Here is a 17,698-nt window from a genome sequence, read left to right as displayed (position 1 = left end):
TTTTGGATTGTGAAAAATTAATAAAGTGGTCTCTTTCTCTCATCAGAAGGAAAAGAAATGCAGAAATTACTATTTCATAAACAGATTATAATAAATTTCATAGGTAATACATACAGGGAATCTGAGGACACGGAGACCCAAATGTGGGCTTCCATAAAAGAAGCCATTGTAGAGGTAGCATTCTTGTCGGTCCCTGAAGAATGATAAGCAGTGTGTGTACAGTACAGTGCGAGAAGTGCTTGGGGAGTAAAGGTAATGAACCATGACTTGCATGTAGGATGCATGAAGGGAGTGGTGAGAAATGGCTGCAAAATGCTAGGCATGGCCAGATGACAAAAATTCTGAGTGGTAGGCTATGGAATTTGTATTTACTTTTATAGGCAATAGGTAACCATTGAAAATTTTTGAATAGAGAAATAGTGCAAATTTTAGAATAAATCTGGCAACAATGTAGAGTGGTTTGAGAGTTAAAAGGCAGAGAGAGGAGGGAAAGTACATCTCTGCCACCTCTGCCCTACAAATCTGCAACTTGGGTCAACTCAGCCACTTATATTTTTGTTTGGTTCCATCTCAAGTTTATGATTTCTTACTTTAGTAGGTCCTCCACAGTCTAAGCTTATTTTTAATCTCAAAAACAAATAGCTCCATATCCTTTTCTAAATGTTACATTCTCTATTTTAGCAGATAAACTGAAAGAATCTTTCACATTTCTTTCTCTACTTCTCCAGTTATTCATTGCAATATATTTTGCCTTTTTACCTACCTTGAAAACCTCAATTTTTTTTAAAATGGTAAATACAATGGTTAGGCTCTCTCTGCATTTTATTTATCCCTGTTTTCTTAAACTACTCTCCATTCTGATTTCTAAGACATCACTCTCTTCTAGTTTTTTTTTTTTTTAATTTCTGATCATTCCTTTTCCATCTGTCCTGCCATCAGTTTTTCTTTTGCTCTTCTCTTAAAGTTGAGTTCTTAATTTTCTCCTTTTTTTTTTTTTACTTTATATACTATCCTGAGCAATTTTATTAACTTTTCTTTTTTCTCCAGTTTTATTGAGATATAATTGATATACAACATTATATTAGTTTTAGGTGTACAACTTGATGATTTGATATATGTGTATATTGAAAAATTATTCCCACAATAAATTTAGTAAATAGCCATCAGTTCACATAGGTACAAATTTATTTTTCTCATATTAGAACTTTTAAGATAACTCTGATTATCTTAAGTTATCTTCTAAGATAACTCAAATATACAATATGGTATTGCTAATTTAGTTACCAGACTGTGCATTACATCCCCAGAACTTATTATTATATATATTACATCAGTGTTAGTTACATCAGTGTTAGATGGCTACATGTTAGCCATCATTTACACTTCATCTCTAGTACTTGTTTATCTTATATTTGGAATTATTTATCTTATAGTTAGACTACTTATCTTATATAAGTAATATATCATATATCTCTCATATGTAATACATCTTATGTAATATACATCTTATATAATATGTAGATACATTATATCACTATATTTATATTGAACTATTTATCTTGTAATTGGAAGTTTGTACCTTTTGACCACCTTCACCCACTTCTTCCACCCCTATCAGCCCCGCCTCTGGCAATCATCAATCTATTCTCTGTTATGTATGAGTTCAGTTTTTTTTAGATTCCACATAGAAGTGAGATCATATAGTATTGGTCTTTCTCTGACTTACTTCACTTGACATAATGGCCTCAAGGCTTATCCATGATGTCACAAATTATAGAATTTCCTTCTTTAGTATTGCAGAATAATATCTTATTCATATTTTCTCAGTTCACCTATTGATAGACATTTAGGATGCTTCCATGCCTTGGCCATTGTAAATAAAGCTGTAATAAACATGGAGGTACGGATACCTCTTCAAAATAGTGATTTTATTTCCTTTGAATAAGTATCAGGAAGTGGAATTGTTGTATGATATGGTAGTTCATTCTATTTTTAATTTTTTTGAGTAAACTTCATATTGTTGAGAACCATTGTTTGAATTCTTGATCAGGTAAATCTCTTATTTCTGTTTCATGTAAGTCTGTTTCTATTTGTTTTGTTCTTTTGTTTGGAACATATTCCTGTTTCTTCATCTTCTCTTACTCTCTGTGTTAGCTTCTGTGCATTAGATGAAACAGCCACTTCTACCTTTGAAGGAATGGCCTCATTTAGAAGATGATACTTACTGCTCAGCTCAGTCTTAGCTTCCGTTTGGCTCTCAAATTTTGTCCAAGCAGCCTACTTTATGCTTAGTGGCTCCCAGTCATTGAGGGAGTGCCAAGACCTATCAGTGTTCCAAAGGGGAGGATCGTAGTCAGTGCCCAGATGTGGGCTGATTAGAAGCCCGATCCCCCAGGTGGCCACTTGTAAAGTACACAGTCTTTCAGAGAAAGACTGAAAGTGAGTGTCTCTATCAACTCCCTCTGCACCAGTTTCCAGGGGGACAACTGGCCAAGGATTTTCTCTTTGTTTGCCACAGTTCTGCTGAACCTGTGAGCACAAACCCTACTGGCCGCCAGATCCAGGCTGTCAAGGGATTTTCATCCCTTGAGTGGCAGCTGTAAAAGCTGGGTGCCAGATGTGTGCACAAGCTTGTTTCAGGGAGATACTGGTGATCTGGAGGGAGATGGAGAGAAAACATGGACATGGTACCTGCCGGCCTTCCTGGTCTCCGGGGAAGATTGCAGTCGGCTCCTACACCTGTGTTGGATCAGAAGCATGACTCTTAGGCTGTAGCTTTTAAGATAAGCATATAGGCCTCTTTCAGGGAAAAACTACATGGTAGTCGGCTACCGCTGTGCTGGGCTCTGGAGGGACAGCCACCATGAGTCTTTGTGAACTGTTAAGAACTATTTACTATAGCTTTGTGGATCTTGCCGACACAATCCGCAGGTGGCTTTCAGAGCTGGGTGTTTTGGGAGCCTCCCTCTCAGGTGGAAGTCTTAAAAGTTGGGGACTAGAAGTGGGTCCAAAGCCCTCAGTCCTCAGGGAGAAGCAGAGAGTTGTGGGTTCTCTCCCAATTATACGTCACCATGTTGTGGACTGATTGTGTCCACGTTTGTGGACAGATTGTCTCAGCCTCTCTGCCCTATTTTGATACAGATTTTTTTCTCTTTTGCCCAATATGTAGGCAAGTTAGTTCAATGAACTAGTTTTTGGATTTCCTGCAGAGGGAATTGTCCCATATGTAGTTGTAGACTTGGTATGTCGATGGGAGGAGGTGAGTTCTGGAGCTTCCTGAGTCACCACCTTGTTGCCTTTCAAAGACTTTCATTACCACTTTAATGGGAACAAAGCACATGTTTTCAATCCTGAACAACAAAGCCATGTATGCTACTATTTGTGCATCACCTGACATATTCTAGGCGCTGTGTTAGGTTTTTGCATACATTATTTTAACATACATCCAAGGAAGTTGTTATTAGCCTCTCTTTACACATAGAGATTTTGAGGATAAGAATGTTGATATAATTTGTTTATGTCATATTACTGTGGATACTCATGTCTGGGTCTGTCTGCTTGCAAAATCCTTGTGTTTTCTCCTGTAATACACCAATCCTCACGTCCCATCCCAACCAGTTGTCTTCTGGCTGTCTTGGTTTGGATGAAGATACTTCACCTTTATTGTGTTTAAAATAAACCATCCTTCCTTTCTAAACTGTCTTTCTCTCTTTTCTTGGTGATGGCAGCACCATTCTCTCAGCTATCCAAGCCAGAAACCCGAGAGAGTCCCAGCCTCTTTCTCTTACCTTACCTCCACATCAGATTTTCAAATCTTTTAAGGTCTATTTTATTCCTACACAAAGTCAACTGGTCTCCAACTGCTATCGACTCAAAGTGTGCTCCTCAGACTAGCATCTCTGGCATCCCCTGGGAGCTTGTTAGAAATGAAGAATCAGACATTTTGAAGCTGACTCTGCATTTTAACAAGTCCCTTGGTAACTTATATGTACATTACAATTTGCATAGCCCTATAAACTGGTTCCTTGTTTTTAATCCTACCTTGTATATAGCTGCCAGAATGATTTTTCTAAAAAAAATCTATGTGATTTCCCTCATTATAGTTCATCAGTCAGTCACTGGTTGAGAATGATGTCTGAGAGCCTCATTGTGAAATCCAAGGGCCTCTAGGATATAGTTTTGGCTTCACCCTTATCACTCACTGCAGCTTCACTAACATCTTCTTTAATCACACTCCTGTTTTGTGCTGTCATGTGTTTATTTGCTCTGATCCCAACTATTAGAATAACCCTTTCCTCCTCACTTTCAGGCAACCATTCTTTCTTCTCAATGAAAGTTCAGCTCCAGGATTGCCTCTTCTAATAAAGACCCTCTTTTGTCTCCAAGAAGAATTGCCCAACTTCCTTCTGTTGTGTATAAGGTTTCCATTGTAACACTTTCATGTCAGCTTTCCTTTTCTAGAATATGAGTGTACAGAGGCACTAATAAGGTGTTGCCTTTATATCTTTAGTACCCAATTTTATTTCTGATTCACAGATTTAGTTAGGAAGAAAGGGAAGACAGAAGATAGAGTTTCTAAGCAGTTTAAATTAGTATGTCAGAGTTTGGGGAAAAGGTGGCAGGTCATATCATTTCCTGTGATATATTTTGAATACTCTGTTTTTAGTGTAATTTCAGAGACAAATTTGAAACACCTCATCTTAATTTAAAAGTGAATTCTGTGTTTTGATAGCTCAACTTTCTTGTGAGGTCATTTATTTTAAGTGACACCTCATCTTTTTTACTAGCAAACTGAGCAAGGGAAAATGGTAACATGAAAAGCTTTAATTCTGTTTTCTGAAAGCATACTATCAGCATATAAATAGAATCAATTTAATATGTTCTTTTATACTCATGTTTTCAATCATTCATTCAAACATAGTCACTAATGTCCTATGCTAGGGGAGGTCCAGTACTAGGCATTGGGAATGAATACCTACCTTCATGGTGTTCATGGTCTTAAGGTAAGACATATATTTTTAAATTATATGTAAACACTGAATGGGTTGTTTGGTCAAGTTCTTTTTGTAATGCCTTACAGAGACTAACCACTTAATGAATTTTTTTTAAACAAGAGAAAAATGGCTTCACTGCTCTTCCTTTATGCTGTATTTATAAATGACTAATATGTAACATTTCTAAAACCTGTAGTATTTCCTGAAGTGGGGCCTGAGAGTTTGCATATTTTTAGTAATATATATTTAAAAATATCTTTCCCTATTCTTCCTAGGTTTAGGGATATATCAACTCTTTATCCAATTAAATGCACATATGTCACCAGAATCATAAAATTGTTTAAGTGATAGATCATGTTCTTAATACCTTCAGTCAGGCATTCTTTTGTTCTTTAAGGTACTAAGAATATAAGAAACAAATGGCAAGCTTCCTGTCCAAGGCAATTCTAGAAGGGATTTAGGAAAAAAAAAAAAAAAAAGCTTTCATTCCAAGGTAATAAACTTAATGATAGAAGAAGATTCAGAGTCTTATAAAAACCCAGAGGTGGGCTATCTGATGTGGCCTGGGGGAGACAGAGAAGAATATTTGGGAAGACTTCTAGAGGAGGATACTTTCCCAAGAATTAGTAAAAATTAGTAGGTTAGGAAATGAAAGAAGGGTATTCCAGACAGAAGAAACAATGGCAAGATAGTTTGGTATTTATACTGTAACTAATTCAGAGCACCCCAAGTGTGAGGTACAAGAAAGAAAAGGATTAGAGCAGACACCATCGGGGACATCTTAAAGGACCTGGGATGCCAACACGATACAGTTCGGGTTTTGTCTTGAAGACAAAAAAGAAATAAGTGAGCAATTTAACAGGTGGTTAATGGGATCAGGTTTGTATTTTACACAATTTATTTCTACTTATATACTGTCAATATGCAGGATGGTGTACTGACATGTCTGTCTTCCTGATGTCTTTCTGTGTGGTTTTGGGGTCAGTTCAAATCCTGGTAGACCATGCCTGTGGCACTGGGGACAACTGACATGAGTTCTGAGCTCCAGTTTTCTCCTACAGGGGAAATATTAAATACATACATTGGTACTCTGTCAGTTTTGTTGCTGTTATGTGCGTCAGTCCTCGGTTTTGAGTCTTTCTTGCTCGTCACTTCCCTTTTTCCTGCTTCCCCTACTGCTGATGCTGTTCCCGGGCTCCCTCGTTACCAACTTCTGTGGCTTTCCTTTTCCTTCTCTCTTTCCACTAAAATTAAAACTGTCCATCTTCAGTAACATAATTTTCACCTATTCGGTGTGGTTTTTATTTTTTTGGTAATTGAATTAATGTTTGACTGTTAACTCCTTTGGGTTGGATCAAGGAGCAGTTATTTGGATTTGTGGAAATTTGTTTGAACTTTACATCTCTAATTTTTTCTAGTATCAGGGGACAACTTTGATCTTTTGGGAAAAACAAAACAGAGCAAGTCAGATGGCCCATTTTAAACCTTGCTTGAGAGTAATAAAACTTTCATTACTTAGAGGATAATGTATTTTATTTTATACTGCTACTTAGTAGGACTGTAATTTTTAATTTACACAGTTTTGTATAACCAGATTGGCAGGAATTACAGGCACACTTGACTTTTATGGGTTTGTTAAAGATCTTATAACAAATTATGAGTTGTATGGGGATAAAATAAAATAAATTTAATTCTATGACATTGGCTTTAATCCAGAATTGAAAAATAGTAAGTTGAATCTTGTTAGTCTACTCAGATAGTTGATAATATGAATTATTTAGGCGTATGTAATTTTAAGGTGCTATTATTGTTGAATGAGCTCTGGGCCCAATTTGACAAGAACTGATCCCAGCTTTTCACCCAAGCTTATCTTCATCTCATTCCCACTTGGGGCTTCATTCCAGTCCCTGCTTCCTCGTGCTGCTCCATATACATGGATTCATACTCCTTTGTGAATTAACCTGATGCTCTTCATATTTGATTCCCAGCTCAGACTGCCTCTTGGATCCCTCATATCCAACAGCCTGGTCTACCAGTGAACTTCTGCTCTTGAACCGTTAGAGGTTCCTTTCATGGGCAAAAGTGCAAAAGATGAGACGACAGGCTGGATGATGTGAAGGAAGCAGAACTTGATAGGACATAGCAATATACTGATATCTAGAACAACCATTTATTGTATATTCTCAGTCCTTACAGCAACTTGATGACATAGGGAGTGAAAAATCCCATTTTTCAGATGAAGAGTAGGAAGCTCAGAGTTTAATTTATGTGTCCCAAATCCTACATACTTTGGGGCTAGGGATATAATGTTAGCTCCAACTGTTTACAAATTGTCAGATTTTTACCACAGTATAATGACCCTTCAACACATGTTCCTTGTACTCAAGCTGTTTGCAATGTCATGAGAAAGTTAAAATATAAGTAAATAGCCTCATTTGAAATTCAAAGGTCCTTGTAAGTGCACTGCCTACTCTCCAAAGTTTTCTATTTGTAAGTGATTCTACTAGCTTTTTGTTTTGTTTTGTTTTTTTAACTCTTCCCCAACTCTAGCCATTCCTGATTTCTCTCCTCAATGCATATAACATTTTAATACATTGAGTCCTCGTGACTTCCCTGTTCATAACTTCACTGATCCTTGTTCTTTAGTTTGTACTCACTACCTCCCACCTGGTTTGCACTTCTCTGTTCCATCCTGCTGTTTTCCATTGCTTCCAATTGGTCATGCCCAACTGGTTATTCTACACCTTTACTTCTGCTAGCCGTTTTCCTACTCAGAACCTCACAGTGTTTCTGATGCTTTTAATAACTGGACACAGCCCACTTTCTTGTTTCTATTTCATAAAGCTCAAACATGAATTTTCCAGAAGAGCCAGGTGAATCCACTCTTTCTTACCAGAACCTACCTTGTTGGTCCCTGCCCCTAGTCCTTCAATGATTATGTACCTTCCACTTCCTCAAGATGCTACGTAGCTACTACAGTTACTGTAGTGCTAATACCACTCCTGCAGCTTCTGAAGTTTACAGTGACCTTGAACGTCTCTGATTTACCCTTATGTTTATGCACATCAGCGGCATGGGATTACAAACCATCTCACATGGCTATAAGAAGGTACTGAAGGAGTGTGGAAGAGAAAAATGAAACATGTAGTTGAAAAACAACCTAGAATCCTCATCATCTCCCACACCTTTTTCCATTCCCGCTATGGCCACTGGGTTTTAAGTGGTGATTTTCCACTTACCTTTGTCCAACTTTGGCATCATTTCATGCAGTTGTATATACTTTATTTGAGATAAGAATCCAATGTAAGAGTCATCTTCCTTCAAGTATTAATTGTTACATGTATTACACAAATACGTTAATCTATTTATTTTCTGTATTTTTTATATTCACAATGTGAGCCCACCAGTCATTTTTTTTTAGTAGGCTAATGACAGGCTGAAGCAAGGAAGAATCACCATAGAAGAATTTAGATCAATTTATCGAATTATGGCACACAGAGAAGAAATTATTGAGATTTTCAACACATATTCTGAAAACCAGAAATTTCTTTTTGAGAAAAACCTGCTTCAGTTTTTGATACAAGAACAGTATGCACTTGACATGACCAAAAATACTGCTTTTGAGATCATTCAAAAATATGAGCCTATTGAAGAAGGTATGCTTACATTTCAAAGTTTTCTCAAATATCTAAATGTGAACTATTTTTTTATGAATTATAGTTATCAAATTGAAATTTTTGGATTGGTCATATTTATTTTGGATAATGTAAAATATTGACAATTTTATTTCTATATTTTAGAGACTATATATGTACTTTTAGAAAATTGCACTGTAAAAACAATTACATTCTTTCCTACTTCATTGACCAGCTTCCTTTTTTTTTTTTAAACTGCCTTGGTATATCTCTTAAGTGTTCAGAGATGAGCTTAGGCCTGGAAAGCAAGATGAGATTCTGTTACTGTGATGAAAGAGTCTTCATTTTCATTAATAACTTAAACACCAAGTAATAGTCAGTCTTCTATATTTATACATTATACTATTGAAAAATATATATAAGTATTAAAGCTAAGTGAAAACTATTCTAGGAAAAAAGTAAAATATTATAAAATCACTACTTTCTTCATTGTTTATACACATAATTGTCTATAACATATCATAAACATTAAAAAATTTTCACTTTTCCTTCATTTTTGAATATTGTCATCTGGTTTATTTTATTTTTTAAAAGATTCATTTATTTGAGAGAAAGAGAGGGAGAGAGCACAAGTGGGGGGAGGGGTAGAGGGAGTGGGAAAAGCAGACTCCACGCTGAGTAGGGAGCCTGACATGGGGCTGGATCATGACCTGAACTGAAGGCAGATGTTAACTGACTGAGCCACCCAGGTGTCCCTAGTCATCTGGTTTGAATTAAATGACCGTTAAAGCTAGTGATGAGTCATATAATTTTTGATCTTCGTTCCACTTTTTAATGGGTAAAACACTTCACATTTTTTCCACTTATGCTTATCTTTAAATGAAATAATAAAGACATAATGTAATAAAATATTCACATCATTATGTAAAAAAACCATCAAAGTAGTGTTTAGCTGTACACAAATTAATAAAATAGCTCGGAATATTTATTTAACAAGGGAAGTATGAAAGTTCAAGTTCTGCCTTTGAAAGCTAGTTAATGTACCAGTGTTTAATATATGATAATATGGTTCTAACAAAATAAAAAATTTCTTTGTTGAGTCATATATTCATGACTTATTCAAATATTTATTTGTGACAACCAAATCTCCTTCTGGGACTGGGGATACTGCCTTATGAAGAACAAGGCAAACTAGATCTTATGTTAATGATGGGGGTGTGAGGGAGATTGACAATAAATAAATATATAAAAGCCTGATTCCACAGAATGCTCTATACTGTGAGTGACAGAGAATAAACAACCCAGGAAGACTAGTTCTGGCTGGGTGTTTAGAATGGTCCACTCCGAGGATGTGACCTTCAAGCTGAGACTGAAATGATGAGAATGAATTCGTGATGTGACAAAATGGGAGAAGTTTCTGAGGTCAAGTGAAGAAAAGTATTGGACGGATCAAATCACAACTGTCTTGCAGATCATAATTAGGATTTGGGCTCCATGACTCATTTTCATGAAAAGATTTTGGAGAGTTGTAGTGGTAAGACTGAATGCAGTACTAGTAAGAGTTTGGTGTGATCACTATTAAAATTTTTGGAGGTTTGCAACAAGATAATGAGCTTGCACCAGGATGTAAAACAACTATATCACTAAGCATGGCTGATGAGTTTAGCTGACTACTTGCTTTTTTAATAGCAAAAACTTCATCTAAAGAAGGAGTTAACAGATTTATGTTTTGGCTCAAGCTCTTTATGCAACTACTGGCTGGAAACAACCAGTCCACAGATAAGCTCTTTGAGTAGCACTGATGTAGTAGTGAGTATTCAAAAAAAAAAAAAATTACTTTGGCACAGTTAGCTGCAGGTGGTAAATCTAAAAAATAGAAAAGGATAATGGGGTGGTGGCAGTGACATCTTAGAATTGTGTTTGCATTTTAACTATAATTTATCTATTTCATCGTTTAAGCCTCCCTCAGCCTCAGATACTTTCACACACACAGGACCTTGTGTTTCATTTACATGCTTATTGATCACTTACTGAGGCCAATTAGAATTATGATTGGATAGTCTCAAATGCTGCTGGCTCCTCAATCTCATCCCACTTTTGTATGCGATGTGTACCAAACGAGGCTTTTAAATATCTGTTAGATTAACTCTCATCTCAATCTGGTAGCTTTTAAGGGCACAAAATGAGTTTGTTTTTTTCCTATCCCATTATCAAAGATATTAACTTAATTATTCAGTAGTTCAAAAGAGCTATAAAGCAATCACAGCTCCAGAAAAAAGAAGAATTTATGCAAATCTTTACTATTACAATATATGATGCATTTGCCCATATGTTCCCATACTCCTAAATTTGCATGTATTTCAAACAGAGTTTGCATGCCTCTAAACATTTTATGTATTCTCCTCTAGCTTTCATTTTTTAAAGCCAAAATTGTAATAGCATTTTGAATGCTGGCTTTTTCACTTTTATGAAGTAATAAACATTTACTTTTGTCACTATATATTTTTTTCTGATACATTATTTTTAATTGCTGCTTAGTAATGTATCATATTTTGAGCCTTAATTTGTTTTCTTTCCCCATTTATTTTGCTTTTATAAATAATGCTAGCATGAGTGAGCATTCTTGCACATCAATCTTTGTCTGAGTCTCTATTTCTATAGTATAAACTCCCAGAAATAAAATTCTTTGCCAAGGATCACTCTCTAGTTTAAAGTGAATGTTCACACCACCTGTCATTTTGAGACAAACTGAATTAAGAACAATAAAATAATAATAACAACTAGCATTTATAGAGCTAATTTATGTAAATAATATATAGGGATAGGAGCTATGATTACCATCATTCCAAAGATAGGGAGAAGTTAACTAACATGCTTAATGTATAAGAAGTAAATAGATTTAACCAAAACTATCTGATTCTAGAGTCAGTGTTTTGCTTAAATACATAATTTTGGTAATATTATGTCAATGGTACAAAAGTTCAGAGACAGTTTACTAGAGATGCTAATATGCGAATGATCCAGCAATTCCATTCATAAGTACATACACAACAGAAATGTATCCATATTTGCAATGAAAGACATGTACTGATTGTTTATAGCAGCAGTAATAGCCTCCAACTGGAAATTATCGAGCTGCTCCTCAAGAATAGAACTGATAAATAATTGTGGTGTACTCACACAATGGAATATTACACAACAATGGGAATAAACAATGTCTAACTATGTGCAACTATAAGAATAAATCATAGCAACAATGTGGAGCAGAATAAATCAGCCACAAAAAATACATACCTTGTGAATTCATTCCTTTAAAGCACAAAAAACAGAGAAAACTAAAGTGATTAGAAGTCAGACCACTGAATACACTTGAGTTAGCAGGGAGAAAGTGAAAAGTTAGTAGAAGGCAGGCTTCTGGTATGTTGCAATGTTTTGTTCTTTGAGGTAGGTGCTGCTTATCTAGATGTTTAGCTTATGGAAATTCATTGGCCTATGATATGTGTATTTTCTTGTATGTATTTTTAAAACATTAAAAAATCAGAGATGAATTAAATAATATACTCTCTACTTGAATGTTGATATAGAAGAACTAGAAGTATTCATTAGAAAAAAATTTGTTTCCTCAGAAAGAAATAGTGTCAATATTAATTCTAAATGAATGTTTTAGAAACATGCTCTACTACAGACGTAATTTTTATACAGTTAATGATATTTATAGAGTTATTTTACAGATGTTTATACAGATATTTTATATAGTTAATGAGATGTATTTTTATACAGTTAATGATATTTCTGCATCTCTTTAATTTATTTTTTCTAGTTAAGAGAGCACACCAGATGTCATTTGAAGGTTTTATAAGATACATGGGTTCACCTGAATGTCTAATATTTAAAACTGACTGTGCAAAAGTTTATCAAGATATGAATCATCCATTAAATGATTATTTTATTTCAAGTTCACATAACACATACTTGGTATCTGACCAGTTACTGGGACCAAGTGACCTTTGGGGATACATAAGGTATTTATTTTGATTTTTATATGCATTACATTTTACAGCACTTGGAAGTTCCAGTAAGTGGTAATTCACAGTAAGAGGCGGCTATGGATGTTGTACAAAAATATAGGAAAAAGAAATTTTGATTTGTGAATATGTTGGAAAGCCAACCTTTGGGTGGCTGTATAATTATTCTATGTTTTAGTATCATACATTTTCCTTCAAGTTCTGCTTGTTGACCTCGTTTCCCTGATTATTGTCCCTCTGAGTTTTCCTGAATAATTTGGGTGCCTCTTATAGGAAACCTTCTGAAGAAGAATCTTCTTATCTTATTTCACCAAAATATCTTAGATTTAAAAAAAATATGGTTAATGTTATTTCCCAGACATTAAGACACGATGCTACAAGTAAAGGCAATGCATAAATCGATAAATTATGTACTTTAGCATTTATAGATTGGATAGATAGATTTATATGTCAAATGACTTACATAGATTAAGTGATCTATGCTACACCTTTAATTTTGCACTCTACAGTGTATCACACTGTTAATACCAGGCTTCAGCTTAGGCAGTCAACTGAGAATACATTGGTGAATAAGATATTCCGAGCTTATGTGTTCATGAGAATAGACATCATCAGCAGGTAGGCAGATTGATGTTTTCAGGGACAGATGAGTCTCATGGAGAGGGTACACTAGGGTAACGTTGAGAGAAAGTAATGGTGGCATGGAGGGTTTTACTTGAGAAAGACTTCTCAAGAGGTGATATAGTTTGGTGTGAGTGATGATCAAGAGGAAGCCTCAGAGATATTTGGTAGGAAGGGCACACTACGTAGAAGAAATAATAAATGCTCAGGCATATTCAAATGAGAGAAAGCAAGTATGGCTTGCTTCCAAGTATGGAAACAAATGGAGACTGAAAGGAGATGAGTTTGAGCAAGTAGATAGGGTCAGTTTATGAGGGTCTTAGAGGCCATGGAAAGGAGACTGGATTTTATTCCAGTTTCATTGGGAAGTCATTGGAGAGGTTTTCCTTAAAATGATGTCATAATTCGATTCACTTTCTACTGTTCAGGAAAGACTGATGGTGTAGGATTGGAGGTAGAAGATGACTGGAGAAGATACTGTAGCAATGCAGCTGTTGATGTTTATGTAGATGATGAATTCATGAGGGAGCTGTTGAGATCAGTGGTTGAATTTGAAATATGTTAAGGCAGCAGAGCCAAAAAGACTTACAAGGTGATTTGAGGGGAGATATAAGGGAAAGAGAATACTATCAGGACTTTTGGCCTGATAACTTAGCATACGATGATGCTATTGACAGAGATAGTGAAACCTAATGACATCATTCTAGGGTGGGAGGCAAAAGCAAGAGTGTAATAGTTTCCACATTTAGTTAAGATACCAATTCTTTGTGAAAGGGCTAGGTCAGACAGTTAAGTGTACATATCTGGGACTTAGAAGAAATATATAAACTAGAAAAATAGAATTGGGAGTCATCAATATATAGATTGATCAATATATCAAAACTATGTGACAGGTTGACACTAATTAAGGAAATCTTGGGTGGAAAAGATAGCTCATAATTCCATGATAATACCAAATTCACAAATAAACATGGCTTGGCCCATTTAAAATCTTGTGTAAATACATGAATCCATGAGCTCAGAAGTGTATCCATTTAGAATTCCATAAGGATAACCCAATTTGTAAATATACTTTCACTACAGAAATTTCTACTCATAATTTTTTTTAAAAATGAGAAAATATGCATTTTAGTTCGGTTGATTTAGAAATGCAGAACATTTACTTTTGAATGAAGAAAATGTTCCACCCAGCTAAACATTTAAATTTTAATTTAATTGTATTTAAATTTAATTATACTTCTTCCACCCACTTGTGGAAGATACAATTTTAGAATGCAAGTTTTTCAAAATTCCTCTATGCATGAGAGGTAGAATAATGTAATGTTGATCGATTAATGCAAAGTTTCTGGGGCTGATCTTTCCTCTCTTTCCCTCCTTTGTTAATTATGTGACTGCTACAACCTCTTTGAGTCTCAACTTCCTCATCTCTAAAAGAGGAAGACTAATATTAGCTATCTTACAGCATTAAATATATTAATCTATGAAAAGCCCCTTAAACTTATTTAAGTGGATTTTTTTTAACTGAGTGACAGAGAAATTTCTATTATTCATTTCCAAAAAGGTGACTCAGTGTGAAATAGTAGAAAGTGGCTTCCCTAACACCATTGGGAGAGACACTACTTTCTTTTACGTGCCCCCGAATAAAAGGAGTTAGCTTGACACAGTGAAATCCATGCAAATCATTTTTGCCGGGGACCAAACCATGTAGTGGAAATAAGCAGTTTGGTAAAGGTTGGCTTGATCTAAGGATAATTAAAGCTATCTAGAGAAGTAGCAAGAACCAGTATTATTTGGGTTTTCCTTCATGGAAAGTTTTCTTTCACAGTTTGGTTTTTGGTAGTTTTTTTGTTTTCCAAGCAGAACGTTCAAGATTATTCTCTGGTAACAGCCCAGAGGACTGATATTTTGTAGCAGTTAAAAAAAGGCAAGATAATTTACTTTGACAATCAACAAAGGGGAGAGTAATGCAAATATTTTTTAATGGCAATTAATAAAGTTTACAAATGGTTATTGCTTCTTTTCCAATTTAAGATCTAAATATGTAAATAAATCTACAAGATGAGAAATACATTCATTTTGAATTCTACAGATATAACCCAGTTTAGGACTTGTACATAAATTAGATCATCACCTAATTCATCCATGGAAATATTAATGGATAAAGAAAATTTTCTTTGAAGAGCACACTAGGTCACTCCTCCAAAACAAGAATAAGCAGATGAACAAAACTCTGAAATTTTACATTATAGTGCATCACTCTATGCCTAAATAAAGCCACGTACACTTAAAAAATAAAACAAAAATGGTCTTAAAAAACAAACAAACCTCAAAAAAAACTCAAAAAATATTTAATTTTATATTTTGCATTGTTTTGGTGAAGCCTCCAGGATAGACAAGATTTCCTTCCCCTCTAATGCTGCCTCCTTGGGTTCCCTCCATCTTTCATCCATATTATTTCCAAAGGAGCGTAAGATCTCTCTATTTTCTGAATTCAGCACCTGGATTTTGGAGTCATAATTATTTTATCTTTGTTCAGTTAACACTTGTCCCTTAATATTGCTTGAGTCCTATCCTTAGAAAGTTGACTAAATTTGATCCCCCAAAAAGTATTAGATCTAAAAGTTCTATTTTCTCATATGGCTCCTTTGCTTCTGTTTGGAGGAACTGCTGATTTTCTCTCAGGTACTTGGTGTTGGGACCACACTCCCTTTTCCTGTTATGGCTTAGGGCAGGGTTTTTCAAATCTTCACATATGAGGTCAAATCGTTCTTTGCTATGGGGGGGCTGGTTCTATGCATAGTAGAATGTTGAGCAATAACCCTGGCTTCTATGATCTAAATTCCAGTTGCAAATTTCCTTTCCATTCCCAGTTATGGCAACCCAAAGTGTCTGCAGACATTACCAAATGTCCCCTAGGAGGTGAAATTGTCCTGACTGAATACCACTGGCCTAGACACAGTGGGATAACTCAATATACTTGGAAAACAAGTGTTAACTTGGTCTTCTCTGGGAAAAAGATCTTCGAGTGTAGCAGGGGTCTTCTATTTACTTCTATTACTTCTATTTACTTCTATTTACGTGGCTGTTGATTCTAAAGTCCTGATATCTCAAGTCAGCTCTCTTTTCATTCATTTTCTCTTCCAGGATTGTATTTTAGGACATCATTTATGTCTGCTTGCCACTTGTTTTCTTACATCCCTAGAATTCCCATTTTTTTCTAATTAAAACACAATAAATGTTTTTTGATCATGAATTATAGCTAACAAACATTTTTTATGAGACTGAAATTTTAGTTCCTGCCCTTGTAGGAATGAGAGGGTAAGGAATACGGAGAAATTACAGGGCTCAGAGCCCATAGCACAACACACTACTCCATCTTGGTGGTGATGGAACTAGGGATGGCTCATACTACTTCCAGGTTGGGCTGTGCTCACAGAAAACAAGCAAAGTGTACTCAGTTCAACACAGCTACTTGTCTTTCTTATGGATTCCGTTATATATTTATTGCAAAATCACAAATAGTCTTTGGGATATTTTGACACTCTGGCATACATTTTTAATGACCCAGAAATGACAATTTATTTTGTTTAAATTTTGCTAGTGCCCTTGTGAAAGGATGCCGTTGTCTGGAAATTGACTGCTGGGATGGATCACGAAATGAACCTGTTGTTTACCACGGTTACACACTCACCAGCAAGCTTCTGTTTAAAACTGTTATCCAAGCAATAGAGAAATATGCATTCCTAGTACGTGCGTATCTTTGTTAAATTATAGTTATCTAAACACAGTATAATTTACTTGCTTCAAAATCCGATAATGTTCGGCCTTAGTTTAGATCAGTGATATTTCAAATTATGTGTTATGATCTATGTAGTATGTACTTAAAGGTAGATTTATCAAAGTTAATCTCAAGTAGTAAGATGAATGTTTCAGGGAAATTTTTGTTTAATTATAATATATATAAATTATATATATATTTATATATATATAAAAGTATATATATATACTTTTTGGCTGTAACTCACAATAAGAACTGTATTTTACATTGTAACACAATGTAATATATGTGTGTGTGTGTGTGTGTGTATTGTGTTACAATGTAAAATACATTTCTTACTATGAGTTACAACCAAAAAAAGTTTGAGAAATACTGGTTTATTTAAGAGTAAATATTTTACCAATATTCAAGTACTTTATTTTCAAAAAGCAAAAACCTGTCAAAAATGTATTACTTAGATTGTTGACAGTTTTTATGACTATGATGGCAGCAATTCATACAGCAGAGATTGTTTAGAAGTTTACTCTGGATTTTTTAAAAAATTATTGTTGGCTTTATTAAAGTTACAGATTCAAAGATCTAGCTCTTTTGAGAGCTTCTAAATTCAGCCTACAAATCCTAGTCTATAAATTGAGTGGGTTTTAA

At 35.0% G+C, this 17,698-nt stretch overlaps 1 protein-coding gene across 1 annotated transcript in view; it reads left to right on the top strand.

Moving 5' to 3' along the window:
• The window catches only part of PLCZ1 (phospholipase C zeta 1), a gene marked incomplete at its 3' end in the record, with an annotated part of 45,151 nt that overhangs the window by 2,965 nt on the left and 24,488 nt on the right, over window positions 1-17,698 (top strand). Inside the window, exons 2-4 of the mRNA XM_080811929.1 lie at window positions 8,419-8,650; window positions 12,450-12,651; window positions 16,877-17,021. Of these exons, the coding sequence (XP_080668055.1) occupies window positions 8,419-8,650; window positions 12,450-12,651; window positions 16,877-17,021 (579 nt within the window). The remainder of the gene's footprint in view (window positions 1-8,418; window positions 8,651-12,449; window positions 12,652-16,876; window positions 17,022-17,698) is intronic.

This window comes from Martes martes (assembly GCF_963455335.1).
Source record: "Martes martes genome assembly, chromosome: 8".
Classification (NCBI taxonomy): domain Eukaryota; kingdom Metazoa; phylum Chordata; class Mammalia; order Carnivora; family Mustelidae; genus Martes; species Martes martes.
This window is presented reverse-complemented; position numbering and strand designations above follow the sequence as displayed.